The sequence below is a fragment of the Poromitra crassiceps genome (genome assembly GCF_964638095.1).
Source record: "Poromitra crassiceps genome assembly, chromosome: 4".
Lineage (NCBI taxonomy): Eukaryota > Metazoa > Chordata > Actinopteri > Beryciformes > Melamphaidae > Poromitra > Poromitra crassiceps.
In genome coordinates this window covers 21,123,935-21,147,849 of record NC_139626.1, presented here as the reverse complement: position 1 = coordinate 21,147,849, position 23,915 = coordinate 21,123,935, and the positions used below count along the sequence as shown (strand labels likewise).

At 44.8% G+C, this 23,915-nt stretch overlaps 1 protein-coding gene across 1 annotated transcript in view; it reads right to left on the bottom strand.

Moving 5' to 3' along the window:
* The window catches only part of ttyh2 (tweety family member 2), a gene marked incomplete at both ends in the record, with an annotated part of 84,600 nt that overhangs the window by 48,377 nt on the left and 12,308 nt on the right, over positions 1-23,915 (bottom strand). Inside the window, one exon of the mRNA XM_083634518.1 lies at positions 5,478-5,650. Coding sequence (XP_083490644.1) covers positions 5,478-5,650 — 173 coding nt within the window. The remainder of the gene's footprint in view (positions 1-5,477; positions 5,651-23,915) is intronic.

Here is a 23,915-nt window from a genome sequence, read left to right as displayed (position 1 = left end):
AAACAACACATTGTCAACACCATGGAAAAAACAAATCACTTCTGCAAAAATGTGATGTGCAAAAAATTAATTAAGTAAACATGAATGAAAGAAAATAATAAGAAAATAGGGTAAAAAAAACAGTTACAGTTTAGCTGTTGCAGTTTTAGATGACAGCCATGTTTGACCTACAATCCTCCTTCATGACCAGTGTTTGGTAAATTGACAGCTGATATTTAGAGACTTACACATCATACTGCAAAGTGCTAAACAAGCCGGGCGATGTGAGTATTTTACATCCAAGACTTCCTAGCTCTAGAGAAAGAACAGCAACCTAAACTAACGCCTGGCCAAACTCCATCAGTGACTTTGTAAGAGTCCAGATGTCCTGGGCACGAGCAGCGCGGTCAGTTCGTGGAGTATAATTAGACTGCTAATGTGTGACACTGTGGGCAGGGCTGCAGCCACAGAACAGGGACATCTGCTCTGGCTGCAGCCACGTTAATTACAATGGACATCACAACACAGCCACAGTCACTGTCAAACATAATGACAACGGAGGACAGGAAGACTCGGAGCAAAAACGGAAGGTAGAGGGTAAAAACAAAATGATGTAGAGAAGTGACAGAACTGAATGACAGGGAAAAGTCATTCAGGGTCACAGTCAAAAAGGGAGGGCAGAGAGATAAGGTGAGGGTGAAAATAGGGAAAAGAGTCAGGATCGATTCTATTGATTTTTCTATTTAAATGTGGCCAGTTTCATCATGTCTAAGTCTGGTTGAGAATCCACTGGGTCTGATTGATTGATTTTATTATGGATATAAAAGACAGCAACACCCAAGGGATATACATGTAAAAGTGCGGACACTTATTTCCAACATGATGGTCCCTGGGTCAGTTGCATCCGTCCTGTGGCGCATGCAGCAGCATAATCAGATTTGGGAATCAGATATAATAGCAGGGTTGATTTCCCAGAGGATCGTTCCCACAACTTACAACTTCCCAAGTCGGGCCTCTTAAGCCCTTTAAATCAGCTCCGGACCACAAGGGGTCACTGTGATGGGATTATCTTTTGGGATGCATGACACATTTCCACAGCATCTGATACAGTAGGTGCCAGCTGTACGGACGTCCAAGACCAAGGATCACATGACAGATCCCTCCAGAGGTGAGAATAGCTCCATCACTTTAGGTATATGCACAGGATGAAAACAGAAGAACGTCCAAAATCCAGATTAAGAGCAACAAATCAAGGAATTTGATGTTTTAATTGATCATTTGATTGTATTTTCCCCTGCACCCTTATTGTATTGCACTCTGAGCTTGACTGTTGTCTTGTTGTGAGTTTTACTGTATATCTTGTATCTTGTGTCTGAAACGATGTACTGTGGCCATTCTTGGTCAGACTCAGGTCTCTCTGGTAAAAGAGATTTTAATCTCAATGGCACAAGCTTGGTTAAATAAAGGTATAAAAAAGAAACAGAAGAAATTAAAGAGAGGGGAGAAAGAGAGCGATTCATTCAGCACATCTCGACTGAATATTCTGCCAATTCAAAGTTGAGGGCACTCATCACACCTGGGCCATGGGTCAGTTCATGTTTTTGCATGCAGCTTCCCAAAATATTCCCCAAAAATGTAAATAGTACTAGCCCCTACAAATGCTGAGGTAAGAATATCAGTGTTCAGTAAATTTAGGGCCATATGATTTCCGCAAAATGGAAAAAACGAATCATGGAATCAACTGGAAAACATGGAATATTGCAGAGTTTTCCATAATTTGGCTGAAATTGATCAAAGTAGGCCTAATGATCAAAATCAAAAGTAGACCTAATTATTGTAGTAACCTAAATTATTTCATCATTGTAAAAATAGGCCTAGAGAAATAATTCTGTTTTTGATTGGGTTGTTTTAAGAAGGGGCGGGGTCTTTTGAGAAGGGGGGGGTCAGTCCTCCGTGGGCCCATTATGTCACCTCACAACTTGGTTTTCACTTTGAGAAACATCTGAGAGAGCCAAGTCATATAAAAAAAAAAAAAAATCCTAACCCCTAATTAAAATTAAAATGGAAAAAACTGAATTTGGAATAAATAAATAAAATGGATTTCATATAGACTGAGTAAATTCAACATGTTCCATTTAGTTTTGTGTAGATATTACGATATTACGATTTTTATTTCTGCTTTCATTTCTTGTTAACATTTAGTAAGTAAACTGTATTTTTATTTTGCTAGCATCACTTTTCTCAGTTTTATTTTTGTGGCATACATTTTTAATATGAGAAGGGGATGTCACTTTTGAGTCGTTCTTCATGTTATGAAACGGCGCCTAAATAATATTAAACGTAACATAACGAAGACTGGTTGACTTTCATGGGAATAGATGCCATTAGCGAGCCTTGGCAGAAAAGATGCCATCAAAACAATGTGTCTAACATCATGCTCCTGAGTCATGTTTGTGTGTTACTCTTGTGTTTCGTGTGGTAAGGGAATCTGACACCACTGCTTTCAGCAGCCAGCAGCCAGCTTTGAACTGAAAGAGTTAAATACACTTTTCTTTCCCATAATCTTTTTTCTTCAAGCAAGAGTGCTGGATTAAGCATTTTCGTGAAAATTATTTCAGATTTTCAGACATTTCCACTTTATACGAGGAATCAGCGTGATGTCACAACAACAACAAATCGCTGCAAAACACCCGGAAGCGCGGCAGTTAACTAGTATGAGTTGTGCCAAACAAACGTTAATATCTCAAAAACTATACATGACATCGCTTATATTTTTACATTCTGAGTGAGAGCAGAAGTAGCTCAAGAGTTTGATGTATAATATATGCACGTTGTGTTAAAGTTGTGTGAATTGCCGCAGTTTTTATAATGTACACCGCACAGCTGGGGCTAGAATGAGCACTCAAAGCTAGCTCCATAGGGTCCCATTGCGGTTTGTTTACCAAAATGCTGCTCGGCTGATCCGTCGTATTAGATGGACAGTGGCATGAAAACAATGAGAGAGAGAGAGAGAGAGAGAGAGAGAGAGAGAAGAAATGAGTTGAATTGTTGGAAAGCCTCATACAGGACACATAGTACATGCCTTACATATAGTACACTTTTTTCAACAGTGATCACGCTGCTGCGTTCCATCCAAACAATAAGGCTTGTCTGAAAAGCAGAGAGACGTACGGTAAGGCTCGAGGGGCGACTAATTCAATAATAACTGCCGACCGCTGAAGATGAGCGTCACAGGATTGGGGGAAACAAGTGTCCACTCCTCGAGCGAACAGATTCAATGAGTCACTGTGAGGAGAGCACATCTCCTTCACTGCCTTAATAGCTACTATTAGATGATGTACTGTATGTGCTGACTGTACTGTACCGGTCCCAGAGGGTTGCTAATCTTATGACATACTGTAATTTAATCTTTGTTTCTTCAATACGACGACGTAAGGCTCTATTTTGAAAGACAAAAGTAAAGTGCAAACAGCGACAGGGACACATCTATCAGTAGCTGCTACTCTTTTTTTCTACATTTTCTGTGTGGTGTGTGAAGTTAGATATCTTTCATGCAAAAATGAGGCAGCGGTAAGATGCTATCAAAGATGCCATCTTGTACGAGTGTACGTCAACTGCATGGATGTTTCAGAGCGAGGACTTGGAGAGGCAGATCAAAGACTGGTCGTATTGAGAGGGAAGAAATCAAATAAGACAGACACGGCTGGTTGCCTTGTTGCTATTTGTGAACGCAAACCGCAAAACTCTTTGCAGAACTGAAACCACAGCTGAGTTCAGGGATATTTCAAGAAAGACGTGGACTGACAAGGCAGACCAGAAGACAATACAAATGGGAAAGCAGAGACAGAAAGACAAACAGACGAACAGCCATAATATACAGACAGGCAGTTACACAGACATATGGACAAACATACAGAGTCTAGGCACTGTAATCCACTAGAGTGATGGCTCTCCTCTGCAGTGAAAACAGCATGGCAGAGCTCCCCTTTAGGGATACAGAGCAATAAAGCAAGCAGGAAAACACACAGAGTGACAAACGTAAACAAAGACAGACAGACAGATGGCCTGCCTGCCTGCCAGCCAGCCAGCCAGTCACAGAGAGAGTGCAGTGTTTCCCCAATTGTACTTGGCCAATTAACCCTGCTGTCCCGGTCGTTGCTCCACCCCTTCTGTTGATCGGGGGAGAGCCGTAGACTAGCACATGCTCCTCCGATACACGTGCAGTCGCCAGGGCTTCTTTTCACCTCACATGAGAGAGGAATTTCCCTGGTAGGACGTAATGCATGCGGATAATGCTATCCCCCCCCCTGCTGAACAGGTGCCCCGACTGACCAGAGGAGGCGCTAGTGCAGCGACCATGGGGACACATATCCTTACCGCAGACACGGCAAATTGTGCCTCTATGGAGTCCGGACCCTCGACCAAGCCAGAGGCAACACGGGGCTCGACCCTGCGACCCTCGTGTTGGCAGGCAGCGAATCTCCCGCTACACTACCTGGACGCCTAAGAGTGTCAGCATGTCAGCTATAGCTCCCCTTTAGGAATACAGAATAATGGTTCATTCAGACAGATTACAGCGCTCCATAGTGGCCGCTGCGTGTAGTGCGGCTGTAGTACATCTGCGTGGGAGTGTTTCACTTCACCCCCCATTTCTGCCTTCTTCCCTTCAAAACAAGCATGGGTGCGAGCGAACCAGGGAGAGGCATTTTTAAAAGGCTGTAGGCTATTTTGTAGCTTCAGTTTCGTTGATCTCTTTTTAGTTTCTTTTCTGCTTGATATCGGCTATTTTACCATTTCCCCCTGATTGCTTTCAGTCGTATATCGGAGCCGTGCTGTTGAAACATGTCCCGATGCTGATCAGGGACCGTCCTTGCTGCTGATTCATATAAAAAGGCAAGCTTTCCAATGAAAAACTAACCGAAGGATTTTTATTGTGAAGAACTTACAGATACGTACAGCTTCTGAGAGAGAGCGAGTGAAGAGAGGAGAGTGAGGCGATAGTTAAACAGACAGAGCAGAGCTGTGTGTGGTGTGTGTGTGTGTGTGTGTGTGGGTATCTACGTGATTGGCCAGCTGCAGTGTGACGTCGGGTTGCATCCCCCCAAAGTAGGATCATCCTGGACTAGCTGTATGACCACTGCATGTTTTTCACACAGCCCCCTGCTGCACCCACTGCTGTAGCCTAACACACATCCCCCATTAACAATGAATGGAGCACGGGGGCGGGGGGCTGGATCCTGTGTGAATCCAGCCTGGAAGTGACAGACGTAAACAAAGGCAGACAGACAGACAGACAGACAGACAGGCAGACAGACAGACAGACAGACAGACAGACAGGCAGACAGACAGACAGACAGACAGACAGACAGACAGACAGGCAGACAGACAGACAGACAGACAGACAGACAGACAGACAGACAGACAGACAGAGAGCGTGCACTTCACACACAGTGTGTTATTCATCATAGCCCTGCTGGCCCGTGTCCTGACTCTCTCACCAGCTAATGAGGCCTGCGGTGACGGCGGACCAGGTGACGCAGCAGGAGTTGGGCCTCTTGCTGTCGTCCTCGTCGTCTTTGCGGCAGCAGCACAGGCAGCTCAGGTAGATGGCCAGGCACAGCAGGTTGAGACCCAGGCCTGCAGCCGCCACACAGCCCAGGAATATGAGAGACTACAGAGGGGGAGACATAAGGACACAAGACATGACACTTGCATCTGAGGAAGAGGTCTCTTACTACCACCACACCATTTATACATCTCTACACTATGAAGGCAGATCTGTGTGTGTGTGTGTGTGTGTGTGCTGTGTGTGTGTGTGTGTGTGTGTGTGTGTGTGTGTGTGTGTGTGTGTGTGTGTGTGTGTGTGTGTGTGTGTGTGTGTGTGTGTGTGTGCGTGCGTGCGTGCGTGCGTGCGTGCGTTATTTTTTTACAAACCTTTTTTTTCCACAAACTACAAACATAAATAAACGTCAACTTGAAACTATGTTTCAACTACTACACAGCCTATAATATTATAGCCTATGTTTATAAAAAAAAGCATTTTTTTTTTTTTTATTATTATTAAAATTGACAACCGGTCCGCAACTTTTTTATCCATCTATCTACCGGTCCGCGGCACAAAAAAGGTTGGGAACCACTGATTTAAGAGACAACGCTTCCCCGCCATTGACGTGATAACACATCAATCTGTGTTTTCACCGGCATGCGATAGATGGCGCTCTTGGCCACATTATGAAGTGCTACTTCACTCTTAAAGGGATACTCCACTTTTTCGGGAGTTTAGCTCATTTGCCACATCCCCCCCACATAACCAAGATACACCATGCCTTACCGGCACTGTCCGCGCAGTTTACAGTGAGCTACAGTCGTGAAGTTAGTTAGTATATTCGCCATAGAATAGAGGCTAATGGTACAGCTGTTAAAAATCCACCAAAACACACATCTCACAGCGCCAAAATACATGTTGTGCTTCGGGTACTCATACACGATGAAATATTAATCCAAAATGCACATAATCTGTCTCTTTGGAAGGAAAAGAGGTGGCCGGCACTACTTTCCAAACATGGCCGCCGACCTCTTTTCCTTCCTACCCCATTGTTAGTGTGTGATACTTTAAATTAGGATCCATGGCAAATGAACTCAAAAAGAAAACTTGTATCTAGGCAGAAAAGGGTGCTTTTGACTGGGGTCCCCTAGGACCCAACACATCAGTATTTTTTCAAAGCACTAATTACAACAATTATATCAATTCATTAGGAACAAATTGATTGACAAAGTCATGAAAAATAGGAATGATAGAATAAAGCACTTCATCCCATTCCCGTCATTGTTCCCAGTTCCCACCACATCAAACAGCATCAAAACAGGTAGGAAAATCCGCCTTCTGTTTGCTTTGATTGACTGCCAGCAGCCTGGCCCAACTGACATTGACGAGCAGTGTGAGTCCTACCACACTGTAAAGAGTGAGCAGCCCTTTATCACCAATTAAAAGATGGTCCCTCTTCTAAAGAAGAACGGAGTGGACCTCACCGCCAATATATCACCGTTGTGGCATGTCGAAGGTAGAAAGAGAGAGAGAGAGCGTGTGTGTGTGTGTGTGTGTGAGAGAGAGAGAAAGAGAGAGAGAGACAGTTACTGTATGTGAATGAGGGAGTGAGAAACGGAAAAATAATTAGTCTGTTAGGTTGCACTTACAGGGCATTGAGTTTAGTATCAAGGTCATCTATACTAGCTGAAATGTTATCTTAAATACTGTGTTCATTCATCACTGATGATGTCATAGACAGATATTGTGACATCATCAGTGATGTGATGTCATAAACCCATTGTGACATAATCAGTGATGTCATAAATCCTTCCCTGCAGAGTCTATAAGTAGGACTGGTAGAGTGAACTGGACTCAGTTCAAGTGATAGATAATTCCCCCACTGATCTTTCCAGCTGACCAAAGAGATTTCCATGGCGGAGCCAAGTGCACAGCTGTTCGGGGTTGTCCAGTACCCTGACACCCACCAGCTGTTTGTGGGAAACATCCCGCGTGATGTGGAGAAGGCCGAGCTCAAGGAGTTCTTTGAACAGTATGGAACAGTCCTGGAGCTGAGGATCAAAAGCAGAGGGCAGCATGAGCTGAGGACCAAAAGCAGAGGGAAGCTACCAAAATTTGGCTTTGTGGTGTTTGATGACTCTGAACCTATACAGAAGATCCTCAGCAACAGGCCCATCAAGTTCAGAGGTGACTTGCTTCTGAACGTGGAGGAGATGAAGGCCAGGGAGGGCAACAGACAGGACATCCGAGGGCCCAGGCTAGTGCGGGACGGCGGGCAGGGAGAGTCACAGGTGCCCAGGGGCCTCCGATACCCCACCGCCCACCAGCTGTTTGTGGGAAACATCCCGCGTAACGTGGACAAGGCAGAGATCAAGACGTTCTTTAAACAGTATGGTACAGTCCTGGAGCTGAGGATCAGAAGTGGAGGGGAGCAGCCAAACTTTGGCTTTGTGGTGTTTGATAACTCTGAAGCCGTACAGAAGATCCTCAGCAACAGGCCCATCGAGTTCAGAGACGATGTGCGTCTGAACGTGGAGGAGATGAAGACCCGTTCGCCCAGGGAGGGTGACAGGTGGAACATCCAAGGGCCCAGGGGTCTGGGAGGCCCCAGGGGCCCTAAGGAAGAGTCTGCTGCCTTCTACAAACAGACACCCTGTCCGGAGCCGGTGGTTTCTGGCGAGGCTCCCCAAGGCCAAGAAGGAGACTGAGACCGCCATGATGGAGCTGAAGACTGAGACGATGCTGGAGACGTAGGCAGACAGAGAAAACCCCCGCTGAGGCCACGCCCACCGCAGAGTCGCTGCCGTGCCCTCTGAACCCAGCTCCGGAGGAAAACAGGCCATTCGCCTGGGTGTCGGTCATCAGTAATGCTGACCTTATACCTTATGCCTACTGTCTTTTCAAAATAAAAACCACTTTGATGTTCATGGGAAATAAAAATAAAAGCAATACATTATGACAAATCCATTACAAACTAGCCTTCACGTTAACTGTGCCTTGGGGTAATTTACAGTGTGGTTAATTTACAGCTTTCAGATTTTAGTCTTTTCAAAGTCTTCTAGTGTATGGTAGGCCTATGGTAGGTCTTTTCAAAATATTACAGTTTGTGACTAAAATCTCAGTGACTTCAAATGTGAGCTGATGCGTCACAGACTTTAGTCTTTTAAAAGTATTTTCCGAGTCTTCCGACTTTTCTAGTGTATGGTACAGGCATAAGAACCTCCCACCCAGCAGGAGTTATCAAAGTCACTCCCACAGCACCAGCCAGAGTGGATAATGGTCGCATTTAAAATCCAGGTGTAAACATGGGGTGAAAAAGATCTGAACAGAGCCAGACTACCTCCAGATGTGGTCAGGAAGATCTAATCACATCCTGATTATGATGTGTTTACACCTTGCATTAACATGCATTTTTCTTTATCCAGATAACATCCAAATAACTTATCCGGATACAGGTCACATTTAAAAACCAGATGTAAATGGGGCGTGAGGGCATCGCTCGTCAGGTAAGAACCTCCCTGCCAGCGGGCAGTTCCATTCTCAGGACTCTCCCCCTACAACACCAGTCCAAAAAAAAGGGGGGGGGGGTGCTTCAGGAGTCCCAGGCTCCAGCCATGCAGGGGGGTATTCCATCAACACAGCTAAGTAAAGCCAGGCTGACTTGAAAAACCTAGGCTTAAACTAACACCTACTCCCAATTAAGCCTCAACTCGTTCCACCAAGTGAAATCAGCTGTGTCTAATTGACACTAATTCCAGCCTGGCTTGCATAGCTTCATTTTATGTGCGTGTCCGGGCTACAGAAGCCCAGACCAGTCAAGTGTCGAAAAGAGGATACGATGTTGCAAAAAGGCATCAAATCAAGAGCAGTGTTCTCACCAGCCAAACAAACGCTGATGGAAATATATGAGAAAAAATTAGTTTTCACTAAAAAGGGCAATGCTTCTGCAATAAACAAAGTCAGGCAGATGGCTCGCTTGGCAAACATTGCAAACAGTGAAGGCAACAATTGCTAGACAATCAGAGGCAGAGTAGGGCGGGTATTTTCTTTAACCTTTATTCAGGGGAGTTTTGATGGAGAGCAATGCTCTCTTTTTCAGGAATGCATTTGGGAAATGAAACGACCAAACCCAAATCCTAACCAAATTGTTGTACTTGCCTAACTCTAATAAATAGCCAATCTTTGGAACATAATTTAATGTTTTCAAATAAGAAAATGCTTGTTAAAAATGTGCATGGCTTGACTCCTCAGATCAGAAGGCAAGCATCACCTTACCCATTAAGCCAGAAGTGGAAGCACACTGAGCTGAAGTTTCAACACCTAACCCTAACCTTAACCCATGTCTTTGACTTGCCTAACCCTAACCATAACAACCAAGATCCTTCAAACAAAAATACAGTTGCACGATGGCGCCTATGGGTGGGCGGTGTCTGTCTGTCTGCCTGTTTCTCAGTCCAGAGTCTCCACCCTTCCTAGTCTTCTTCTTAGTTAAAATTGGCTAAGTGGGTGGTGTCAGTGGGCTTGGTGTGGCAGTGTGGTTCAGTCACGATTGTGATGTCATCAGTGATGATGTCACTTGAGCAATTGTTGATGTCAGTGATGATGTCATCAGTGATGTTATTTGAGTTGACGTCTTCTATGCAGTGTGTTTTTGCGTTAACGTTATTAGAAACGGACGCGGAACAGGAAGTGATGTGGCAGGAGAGACGCTCTGTACAGGAAGCTGGGAAAAAAGGCGGTGCTGTCCCAGAGTCTATTTTTCAAATAAAAATAGACTCTGGGTTCTCAGATTGACATGTTATAACCCCAAAGCATCATAGTGTTAACACTGCCAACAGTTTTTTTTACTGTAGGTAGCTTCTGCATGGCCGTAGCTAGCTATGAGGACGGGGAGGTCCGGACCTCCCCTAATATTTCAGAGAAAAAAATAAAACAATCTGCATGGAAAAGCATGAAAAACACGGGATCTCTTTTATTTTGAAACGAAAGGCAGGTCAGGCAGGAAGTCATCTGACGCCGCGTCCGCGGTAACTTGATTCTGAGAGAGCAGCAGCATGGTGGTGAGTGATGACTCTCTGTCTGCCTGGCGAGATAATTGAAGGTGAGCGAGCTGCGAGACAGTGAGCGAAGTGAACGACAGACAGTGAGTGACACTGACAGATTTTTTAGCAACAACCAAGAAAGTAAGTGTCTAGTCTGTCTCTTAAGTAATGTTACCTGTGTGACACGTTGGGATGCTACTGGCTAATCATGCATGATGCCAATTGCCAAGCTCCCGAAGTCAGGTATGCAGGTGGCTATATGCATGGTTTCAGTTTCATGACCCAATAAGTAACAAAAAGAGGTGGTGTAAAGTTAAAAACAACATAATATATTTTATTTTATTTTTCAATCGTTCCTATCAGGAATAAATAAATGTCCCTCTGTATGTTTTTTTTATTATCGATGATGACTTTGTGTGTTGTGTACGGCTTGGGTTGTGTACCTGTGTTTGTAGGTGTCATTTTGATATGAATTTGGCTAAAACAGTTTGTGTTTGTTAGTTACAATTATGTTGACAGGAGAGCTGAGCAGGTGGTGACATGAAAGAGAATATACTGAATAATGACATCACAACAGTATAATCCTAATGTTGATTTAAAATGATATATTACTCTAAATATGGCTAAAAAAGGGGGAAAAAAACCCTCAAATTTTTTCCGCCTCCCCTTGCTGGACCTCCCCTATTTCGGAACCCTGGCTACGGCCCTGAGCTTCTGCCAAGGGTTTTTTTGAGGATTCTGGCTCATCTTTCAAGAGCCGAGGATTATTTTCTGCTAGGACTTTGTGAACACAAAATATCTCAAAATAACTAATAGAATGTGTGCTTTCTCTGTCTAAAAGAGTTAGTTTGTAGAGTTAGTAGTTATGTAGGCATTAGCAGTTGAATACAGCATGGTTTCAGCGTCTGAAAAGGAAAGCTGAGATAAATGCCTTTTTGTGAAATTCGATAGAACAGTCACTTTAACCATTTATTTTTGGCATCAGTAAGACATCAGACATCTAAACAATAGTTCTGAACAGTAATTTCCTCCATAACAGCACCCCCACCCCCCTCTCCTTCAAACTCCTCCCTCCGTGGGTGTGTCTCTGGTGGCTTTGCAGCGTTTGTCACAAGCGAGTTTCTGCTGCCTGTCTGTGCTGCCTGGCTGCTGGCGGCCCCTCACGGGCGAGTCTGGATGGGGCTCGCTCGTTTCTTGGGGTTTCGGTTGAGAGCTTTGATGAAGCTTTGTGCGATTCTGGGCTTTATGCTGCGTGTTTCAAAGTGTGTTGCACCCAGTCTATTTTGGGAACCCCCCACCGTTGTGCGCCACCGTTGTGCGCCAGCGCGAAAGCGTTTTCGCCAAGCCATTCTACAGTATGAGAATGGTTTCCTCACGCTTTTCCCTGCAGTTTTGGCTCGGCTTTCTCTAGTCTGGAGAGCACTGTCGCCACTTAGTGGGTCGGTGGAATGGGTTGTACACGTTCGGTGGCTCCCATATTTTTATAGGAGATGTAAAAGGGTTTGATCCACGTCCCACCGTCAAAAAAAGATTTTTTTTTTGACGAGATAACTCGTCGACGGCAGTCAACCGTTGGATTTTTTTTGGCGAGATAACTCGTCGACGGCAGTGAACGTGTTGTTAACATGTTATAAACACACAGTATCATAGTGTAAACGTGATCATAGTGTTAACATGTTATAAACACAGAGTATCATAGTGTTAACATGTTATAAACACACAGTATCATAGTGTTAACATGTTATAAACACAGAGTATCATAGTGTAAACATGATCATAGTGTTAACATGTTATAAACACACAGTATCATAGTGTAAACATGTTATAAACACACAGTATCATAGTGTTAACATGTTATAAACACAGAGTATCATAGTGTTAACATGTTATAAACACACAGTATCATAGTGTTAACATGTTATAAACACACAGCATCATAGTGTAAACATGATCATAGTGTTAACATGTTATAAACACACAGTATCATAGTGTAAACATGTTATAAACACACAGCATCATAGTGTAAACATGATCATAGTGTTAACATGTTATAAACACACAGCATCATAGTGTAAACATGATCATAGTGTAAACATGTTATAAACACACAGCATCATAGTGTAACCATGATCATAGTGTAAACATGTTATAAACACACAGCATCATAGTGTAAACATGTTATAACCACACAGCATCATAGTGTAAACATGATCATAGTGTAAACATGTTATAAACACACAGCATCATAGTGTTAACATGTTATAAACACACAGCATCATAGTGTAAACATGTTATAAACACACAGCATCATATTGTAAACATGTTATAAACACACAGCATCATAGTGTAAACATGTTATAAACACACAGCATCATAGTGTTAACATGTTATAAACACACAGCATCATAGTGTTAACATGTTATAAACACACAGCATCATAGTGTAAACATGTTATAAACATACAGCATCATAGTGTAAACATGTTATAAACACACAGCATCATAGTGTTAACATGTTATAAACACACAGCATCATAGTGTTAACATGTTATAAACACACAGCATCATAGTGTTAACATGTTATAAACACACAGCATCATAGTGTTAACATGTTATAAACACACAGCATCATATTGTAAACATGTTATAAACACACAGCATCATAGTGTAAACATGTTATAAACACACAGCATCATAGTGTTAACATGTTATAAACACACAGCATCATAGTGTTAACACATGGTATTCTGTGAGTCCAACCTTAATGATTTCAAACTCCCGTCGACACCTACTGCCATTAGTGCGGTAATGTGACACAGAAAATGGCGTGTGCAGTGTGTTCAGGTGGCCCCACAAGAGCGTGTCTGAAGTTGAACCAGCCCCAGAAGGTAGCAAAACAAGGCCAGCCCCAGAAGGTAGCAAAACAAGGCCAGCTGCATTCTGGAGCATTCTCTCCTCCTGTCCCTTCTCTCCAGCTGGAGAGCAGCAGACACCTCCTCATCTCTCTCTCACTCCTCCTTTATGGCACCCCCCCATCCCACCGGCACCTTTTGTGAAAGACAAAATGTCGTGACCAAAATAGCAACGTGGCTGTCCTGTCCGAACAGTCTCAAACTTATTCTGCCTTCATCTTTGAGCACATGGGTTCAGCCTCTGCCCCCCCCCCCCCCCCCCCCCCCTTCCTTTTTTAGTTTGTCTGAAATCTTTTTGGTGCAGAGCCATCTGCTCCCATGCTGTGATGGCATCTGTCCTGTAAGTCTAGTACTGGGATTAAACTCCAAAAGTGGAAGAATCTGCCGGGTCACGTCAATGGTGGTGGCTGTAAAAGAGCCTGGTAAACCATCTACTCAAAATCCTGTAGAACCGTCAGCACACAATCTCATCTCAAGTTGTGCAAAACAACCCTTACCGGACTGAGAGGAAGAAATATAAGAACAAAAGATAACATATCATACAAGAGAGTTCAATATCAGAACCTCATCCTTATCATTAGATACAAAAACCCGCCACCTCTTGGCTAGTCATCATAATTCTTTACTCCTTTTTGCTCCTCTTTGCTTTCATCATTTGGTCCCTTCCCCCCAAAACAGCCCTTATCTGCACCCCCCCCCCCCCCCCCCCTCTTCCCCAGCTCCATCTGTTGGGGGGCAATGCCTCATCTTGTCCCATTTCACGGCTACATGCCTTTCGTGTAGAGAGGGCCTCATCTGGTGAAATCAATATCCAGGAATAGATATAGGCTATATAGGTATAGATATAGGCTATATAGGTATAGATATATAGGTCTTATAGATATAGATATAGGCCATATAGGTATATATATAGGCTATATAGGTATAGATATAGGCCATATAGGTATAGATATAGGCCATATAGGTATAGATATAGGCCATATAGGTATAGATATAGGCCATATAGAAATATCTGCACAGCAAAGTGTTCAGATGGGCGTCGGCTCAATCACAGAGATAAGAGGAGGTTAGAAGGACCGGTCATTGAACTCTCTCATATTCTCCAGCGGCCTGTAAAAATGGGTGTAAGAAGATCGAAAAACAGCAGCCATTTAGCACTGGTTGTTAACGATGGGACCGTGTGTGTGTGTGTGTGCGTGTGCGCGTGCGTGTGTGTGTGTGTGTGTGTGTGTGTGTGTGCGTGTACGTGTGTGTGCGTGCTCAGACAGATGGATGGCTGTGTGCACCAAGGTGATGAACGAGTGTGAGAGAGAGAGAGAGAGAGAGAGAGAGAGAGAGAGAGAGAGATCCACGTCTCATCTGAAGGTGGGGGGGGTTGGGGTGGGTAGAGTTGCTATATATCGGAGCGCAGGGGGTCTTCAGCGTAATTGAGGTGAACACATTAAATGAGATGGGGATGTGTGCGTGTGTGTGTGTGTGTGTGTGTGTGTGTGTGTGTGTGTGTGTGTGCGTCTGCGTGTGTGTGTGTGTGTGTGTGTGGGGGGGATGGGTGGGAGACACCGTGAGGACAACCTCGTTTTGTTAGACGGAGGAGAGGGGGATACCCCGCCTGCACACACAGCTCACCAAGCCCCACCCCCCCCCACCCCCCCCCAGACACTCTCATCGCTATGGTAACGTGCAGGTTAGTTGGTGCCCTTGCAGCGGGCGGGAGGATGAGTGAAAAGGGGAATTATCACAGCCTATTTGAATGAAGCAGCATGTGACAGGCCTGCTTCAATGAGCATGAGCGTGCTGCATCTCGTGACTCCTCTGCAGCCAGGCAGACAGAGAGAGAAGGGAATGCACAGAAAGGAAGCAACTAAGAACATGGAAAGCAGTGATGTGATGTGAGGGGCTCCTTGGAGCTTATATGGGCCATTAAAGGAGTAAGTTACACATGTGACATGTCGCTGATGACAGAATGAAAACCACTTTGCAAACTTTACACAATTACGTTATTTGTTAGCTTAGGTTTCATGATGTTTGAGCATCTACTACACCATTTCCAAAACCCACATGTAAAATTTTAAAAGTGCATGGTGTTCAAGAGGAAAGTCAAATTCGACCCCCCCCCCCCCCCCCCTCTCTAATTGCTAAAAACGGTTGGGAGGAATGTGGGTGTGGCAGCAGGTAGCACTGATTCAGACTGAGGCCAAAACAACACTCTCCACTTTCATGTGGTCTCTCACTCTCTCCATGTTCCTGTCCATTCTTCTCAGGAGGAGTGGGGAGCAAAAATAATGGCTTTTGAATTATGTAGCGCCCATTCGGTGGAAGGTCGCGCACACGTGCGCGCACACACACACACACACACACACACACACACACACACACACACACACACACACACACACACACACACACACACACACACACACACATACATACACACCCCACAATGCCATACATATCTCTATAGAGACACTGCATGAAATAGGCCACGCCCATCATGGGGGAAAAGCTCCGTTCATTTCCACACACCAGCATCATTTTCCTTGAATTAAACATAGCTAAAAGCTGTTGTGTGGTGGGGCTGCGCAGACAACAAATGTAAAAAATCGGCAGTTAAAGTTTTTTTGTACTCCTGAGCAAAACAAGGAAGCCATTGAGAATTGGCGAGAAGAAAAATGTGGATCTAGCTGTCAAGGAAGTAAGTTGGAGTGTTCATCTTCCGTATATACGATCTTTTCGTGGAACACGCAACCATGCACGTGACATAGGAGCACGCCAGGATTGGAGGGGGGGTTTGTGTTTTCCCCCGTCTTGGGCGTGGTTTCTGAATGATGACGCGTTACGCAGTGTCTCTATAGAGTCTACACGCATTCGCTCTTTTGTCAAATCTAATTGGCAGCTCTGACCACTTAGCTCCGCCTCCTACCTAAGTGAGCCCTGAGTCGTTTCCCATAAAAGCAGGCTCAACATTGTTAACACCCTCCTCGGCTCTTACTGACTCATCCCTAACTCAGAGGCCCGCTCCACTGTCTCCTCCGTTACGCTTCCTCCCTCTCCTCCCTAGACGGGGGCTGGAGGCAATGACGGTGGAAAGGAAGGAAGGAAGATCTAGCTGAGCGGAAAGGCGATCTCTGAGAGAGTGCGGGGCGGGGGGGAAGAGAGAGAGATACCAAGAGAGAGTGACATTGGGAGAGAGTGGCGGAGGGAATACTGAAAATGGCGAAACAGCAGGGTGTGGAAGGGAAGATGTGATGACAGAAGAAAGAGGGGGGGGGGACGGAGGAGGGGAGAGATTGTCTGTATATGTTTGCGTGTGTGTGTGTGTGTGTGTGTGTGTGTGTGTGTGTGTGTGTGTGCAGGATATGGGAGGACAAAGAGAGAGTACCTCATCCCCACGGGTACCTCAGAGAGACAAAACCACCTCGTTACTCGGCGCACGACCCAATTTCTCTCCCGTTACAAGCTTATTGTAAACGGCTTAGGCCCGCGGCTGGAACGCTGCATAGCGCCGTGATTTCAAAACAGTCAGCAAACGTATGAATGTTAATGAAGAAGAGAAATGAACAGATATGTGCTTGACAAGACAAATCACATGAGCTCAGCCCTGTAGGCTGACTAATGGCCTCATTCAAGTGCTGAAACACAAGTGAACTCAATACTGATGTCATATCTACAGCAGCATCTATACAGCTCAAGAGTCACGTGACGTCTTTCGCCCCAGAAGTGAGTTTCCCATTCATTTTCTCCATAGACATGTGATAAAAATGAAGACGGAAGGGGGAAGAATTGAAAAAAAGAAATCCCCCCTGGTGTTATTTTTTATTTTTGCTCCAACTGAGATGTTTTATGGTCACTCATGATTCAGTAGGTCACGGGTTGGCTTGGTTACAGCCTTAAAACTCGTTTTAAGGATTAAGGATTATTCAAAATGTCTATGGAGAAAATGAGTGGGAAACTCACTTCCGGGGCAAAAGATGTCACGTGACTGTTGAGCTCTATGGTAAATTCGAGCCATCGGCTGCATGCGTACACACACACACACACACACACACACACACACACACACACACACACACACACGCACACACACACACACACAGACCTGCCTTCATAGTGTAGAGATGTATAAATGGTGTGGTGGCAGGCTAAGTAATAAGAGACCTGACACACTTCTTGTATCTTGCTCAGATGAAAGTGTCATGTCTTTTCCCCCCACATTTCACACATACCCTATCACACATACCCTATCACACATACCCTATCACACATAACCTATCACACATAACCTATCACACATACTCTATCACACATACCCTATCACACATACCCTATCACACATATCCTATCACACATACCCTATCACACATAACCTATCACACATAACCTATCACACATACTCTATCACACATACCCTATCACACATACCCTATCCGGCTTCCCACCCGCAGACACGGCCAACTGTGTCTGTAGGGGCGGCTGAACAAGCCCGTGGTAACAACGGGGGGCGTGAACCTGCACTGATTTTTACCTCCACCAAGGAGGTTGTGTTTTCGGTGCCATTTGTCTGTCTGCCTGTGAACAGGATTATGGGAAGACTACTGGGCCAAATTTCGTGAAACTTCTAGAAGGATGTAGCACGGGCCAAGGGAGAACCCATTCAACTCCGAGTGGATCCGATCCGACTCACAAAATGTGCATATCATAGCAGAGCGGACTATTGGCCTTGTCTCGTTACTGAACCAAATGATCTTCCCAATTGCTGTAAATCATGAGGAAGGTAGAGGAGTGAAGTCTCCCCCTGTTTGATCGACCTAAACTACGTAACTACAAAGAAATGTTCTATTGCCATGTTTGCTTTTATTGGACCGCATAGTATTGCAAGAGACACACAGCAGATGAAGATGGAGGATGCATTGTGTGAAGATGCAAGCTCAACAACAATCTTAAGTGCTACATGCTTTGTGCCTCGTGCTGATGCACCGAGGAGTGCCAGTTCAAATGATTTGAGCATACCAAGAGTGACCATAATGAATGCATGCAGAGAGAAACAGCACATCCGTCTGTTGATGTGCATCTGCTAAGCAGACGCAGGTCATGTAGCGCTGGAATTCCACAAGCTTGGAGCGCTGCTAAATACACGCTGAGCAAGAGGAAGCCTCTTCAGCAAGCATGGCTGCTCCATGCTCCAGCAGGTGGTGGACAGCTGCGCGTAGGTGGAGAGTAGGGCTGGGTTCAAAAAATCGATTCTCCGATTTTTAATCGATTTTCATTTTAATCCTCGATTATCGATTCATATGTCCAGAGATCGATTTTTTTTTTTTATTAATTTTTTTTTTTTTTTTTTTTTTTTTTTTTACTAAACAGGCTAAAATATTGTGCTGTGTGTGGTAGTTGAAACATAGTAAAGTTGACGTTTAATTATGTTTGTAGTTGAAACATAAATACTGTAGGCTACTGTAGCCTACAGTATTTCCATTCATGTAGTACATGAATGGAAATGTTTGATCATTATTAATATCTACTTTTAGAAATGATATAGGCTGAAATCAAATCACTGTGCATAATTGTGAAAGTGTCTTTATTGACAGATGAAAAGGCTGTTATTTACCCTTTGTCACCACGTGGTGAGTAAATATATGTGTAACTAAAACCATTAAAATTGACAACAGGTCTGCAACTTTTTTTCCCCATGTATCTACTTGGCTGGTTGGAAACCCCTGTGTTACATAACTGGACAGTCATGTAATTCAGGGTACAGCTCAAAAACCACGTTTTGGTATCACTAACCAAATCAATATTGAAAATTGATCGAATCGGAATCGAATCGAATCGAATCGAATCGAATCGAAATTAATCGATTCGCAACCTTGTGAATCGGAATCGAATCGATTCTTGACATTTGAACCAATACCCAGCTCTAGTGGAGAGGGTCCCTTGGTGCTGTGTATGTGTGTGTGTGTGTGTGTGTGTGTGTGTGTGTATGTGCGCGCACACGCGGCTGAATGGACAGTGACATATTCTCCACGTAATAGGTTTTAAACAGGTGTCAGGCCAGTTAAAGGCCATGTCTACATTAGGCCGTTTTTTAGGGATCTGCACTTCGTTTGCATCTATTGTCCACACTACCTATATTGTTTTGAGTGTTAAAACACAAAGACTCCGGTCTCCGGCGGCCGAGCTCGTCTTCATCATCAAAATCCAGGTTGGAATGTTACTGTAGACGTGGAATTGTGAAACGATGCAACTAACCTACTTGTACAGCAAGGTGGCGGTAAGCACCTTGAAGCTGTCAGCGAACCGCCTATAAACGAGAGAAGAAGAAAGTGTGTCGCACTGGTGGTGACTGACACACTTTTGGTGCGAGTTGAGAAAATAAGTGCCATTTTGACTAACGTTACACCATTTCAACATGGATAACCAAATTCTGACCTTGTTATTTGTGATTCAGAGCATTATGGGGGCACGACGTCTGTGACGGCCCTCTATGTGCTGTCTGGGCCTGTGCAGGAGGAGCAGGAGGAGCACTCAGGCCAATGGGAGCACCTGGCCAGTGCCCCAGACGCTTCTTATTCAGCTGACTGCTCCTCATTCAGTGGAGGCTCTCCCCTGCTTACAGCAGACCTAGACTTTTGTTCGGCGTGGCCGTTTTGGTTCTTGTTGCGTTTACATCTTTACAACACCTCAACCATTTACATTCTCATACATCCACTCACTTACACTACTGATTAACTGACTTACACATCCCCATTGTTTGTTTTGTTGTTTATTTCTTAACACTTTGATAATTCTTCAATAAATTCAGTTTGTTTGCACATTTAAACGGTGTATTTCCCATTTATTGTCATGGCTTTAAGAGCCAGGTCGTGACAATAGGCGTAGTTGCTGCCCTCTCGATGTGGACTCCAGTACTACACATTATGAGGCACGCGCATGCCCAGTGTACGTGACGCGCCATGTAGCGTGCGTCTCGCAGGAGCTAGTATGAACGGAGCCTGCTCTAGTGTGTAGACTGGGAACTTGGGAAGGCTTTAACTGTGGCGTTCTTGCAAACGGGCGGCGCTAGTCAAGATGTAGCCAATGAGAACACAAGACACGGAAGGTGACGGAAATGGCACTTTAAAAGTCACTGGCTTGTGGGCTGCAGCTGCCTGTTGGTGGCATTGGCTATAAATACAGCTGGTGTTGACTACAACTGTCATCCCATGTCATCTAGTGTCATCTCCTTAAAGAGATACCGATTATTCTAAGAAGCATGCAACAATTGTTTGGCTCAAATGGGCCATGTTCAGAAAGTATTTCCTCATTCAAGAGGGGAAAATAGCATTGAAATGCAAATCCAGTACACTGTATGTCACCATGAGATGAAGAAGCGAGAGAAGCCTGCCAGATGCCTGGAGATGTGCTCTGGGAGCCACATGAGCTGCAGCAGCATCACTACGAGACGACGCCCACTCTCCAAAGGCCAAGCGGAGCAGTCCGGCTCTCAATCTTCCTCCGCGTTCCTGCCTCGCCTGTTCCTCCCTGACACCAGGGGGGGGGCGCCCCAGGGGCCAGGGGCCTTTCCGGGAGAGTGCACTCGACTGGGCCCGCCCACACTCACAGCTGGGACACCATTAGGTCCCCAGCAGAGCGGGCCATGGGTTATGGATGAGGAGAAAAGGGAAAAGAAGATTGCTGTGTTGCTACAGGCTTCCTCAAATCGGTTACGCTCCTCTGCCCCGCTGCCCTCCACACTTTGCCACGACAAACAGGACGTCTCCAGAGCTTTGTGAGATGTGGTATGCGTGGGTGTGTGTGGAGAGAAAACTCATTCCCTAAAGAATGGGCCTTTTTCACAGCAGCCATTTTGTGTCTAAAAGACAGGGTAAACACAGGTGCAACCAAAATATTTACGAGAGCCCCAGCACTGGGAACCCCCTAAATAGACCAGGTATCTGAGGTTAAATGTTATAGATACTCACCTAGAATTTGAGAAACACATTCAGATGGCGAGCAGAGCCAGAGTTGTAAAAGCAAACGTATACGTTCAGAATGATAATAGGAACTGTTTACCATTTTATGCAGCAAACATCTATCTGCACTCAATGATTCCATCGCACTTGAGTTAATTGCAGCTGGTCTGACTGTAATGAGACCTATTGGGATGTTATACAATTGTGCTTTTTTTTTCTTTTTTTTTACAGGATTAGGAAGCCAAATAAGTTCCATCACTGTCAAATCATTGACAAATTTAATATTTTAAGTTTTGATGACTTCATTGGTTTTGCTAAGTTGAAACTCATCTATAAATGTAGACATGAACAGGCACCGCATGTTCTCTGCGATATGGTAGAACCCCTTGGGGGCCTCGGGCACAGCCACCAGAAGCCGTTGGGGAAACCCTCCCTAGGACAAACAGCCCTCACTGTATGTACAGGGGGTCCAACTGTGGAACTCACTGCCCAGTGCCCACACACATTCAATAGGATCGTAACTGCTAGCATTTTAAAAGAGTTGCTGAAGAGTAACTATCAGTACCAATGTCCCCATAAGTGACTGTGTTCGTGGGACGGGCGGTTATGACCTACGTCCTATGTATACGATGTTTATATCCTTTGTGTATGATTGTTTGTGTTGTTCCATGATTGATTGATTGACTGATTGAGCAATTTTATGATTTTATTATGCTTGTTAATGTTTACTGTGTATTTTACTGCCTTTTACTGTACTTTGCTTTTAACAGGTGATTTTAATAACATCTAGGGACGGGCATTGCAAATTAGCCTTGGCTAGAAATGCTGTGATACATGTCATCAGACGTTGGCAAATGTTACATGTTATGTATCTGTCCCTTTATAAATAATTGAAATGAAAATGAATGGGAAACCCTCATTAATGTTTTGGTTGCACCTGTGTTTACCCTGCCTTTTAGACACAAAATGGCTGCTGCAAAAATAATCTATATATTATTTCAACTGGCCGTAAATGTTTGGCCTATTGCTATTATTGCCCAGTCCGATACTTCATCTCCAGCACAAACGCCTCTCGACTAGCTCTACTGTGCAGCAAAGTGTATTATCTACCCATATCCTTCACCCCCTCCTTGAACCTAAAGCCCAAACGCTAGTCCCCGGAGGGGAAAGAGGGGTCGTGAATGTGGTGCTACACCCCCACAACAAAAGAAACCCATCCCCCATCCCACAACACACACACACCCTCCACCGCAGCGCAGAGCAGGCCTTCATTGTTGTTTCCCTGGAGGGGGTTGGTCCACTTGTCGTCCCAGTTCACAGCATCGGTGTAACACATCCTCTCATATATACATTAGATACGAAAAGTGAAAAAGCACCAAGAAAACCACAGCACACAATAGTAGATCTCCGGCACACAGACAGGCATTCAGTGCTGTGACTGTTGTCATATCCTGTCTGAATGTTGTTAGATCAGCATTAGTGATAGACATCCAGCCAATCAGGTGACGCTAATCACTGACTTCAAGCACTACAGAGACAGATGGGGGTTAATGACCTTCTGAGGGCCAGAAGGGACAACTGTGTGTGTGTGTGTGTGTGTGTGTGTGTGTGTGTGTGTGTGTGTGTGTGTGTGTGTGTGTGTGTGTGTGTGTGTGTGTGTGTGTGCGCGCGCGCGCGCGTGCGTGGACACAGATGAGGCATAAGCAGATGACTACATTGGAAAAAGACATCATGACAGAAGCTGAGGTGAATCACTGTACCAAGAATTAAGTTACACAAACACAGAGGGGGAGGCAGAGAGAGAGAGAGGGGGGGGGGGGGGGGGGGCACAAACCAAGCCCCCAGGAATAGCGCTGGGCTGTGAAGCCATTTGAACATGGTGGCGAAGCTCTGTATTGCAAGTCACGTGACGCCATGCAGCCCAGAAAGGAAAATTCCCATCCACTTGCATGGGGACCCCGGCAGCTGTTAAACCCAGGGGATTTTTTTCCGGGTGTCACTCAAAGTATAAAACTACTCTTTTAATTATCAAATTATTTTTTATTTGGCATTTTTCTTCAGAAGCCACTAAGAGCCTTATACGGGTGTATTTTATTCATCTACATCTACATCCATGGGTGGGAGGGGTGGGAGACGTCATGGAATACGTCATGGCACACATGCGCACTTCGCCTTGGGCCGCATGGTCAGAAGTAAAACCAGGAAGAAAACCCCCCATGATGGCTTCATGCGCCAGTGAGCAGCCTCCGTCCGAATGCATGGGTGGGCGTGGCTCGTCCCCTATCCAGTTCTTTTAATACATCCATGGCACAAACACTTACACAGACACAGAGGGGGAGGCAGAGAGAGCGGGGGGGGGGGGGGGTTGGCAGCAAGACAATCAAGAATGACACATGAAAGATTGATTTCCTTGAGGAGGAAGTAATATAAAGTCAATTAAATTGGAATGCAATCAGAGTGATAACTGAACACATACCAATGGATTCTCAATC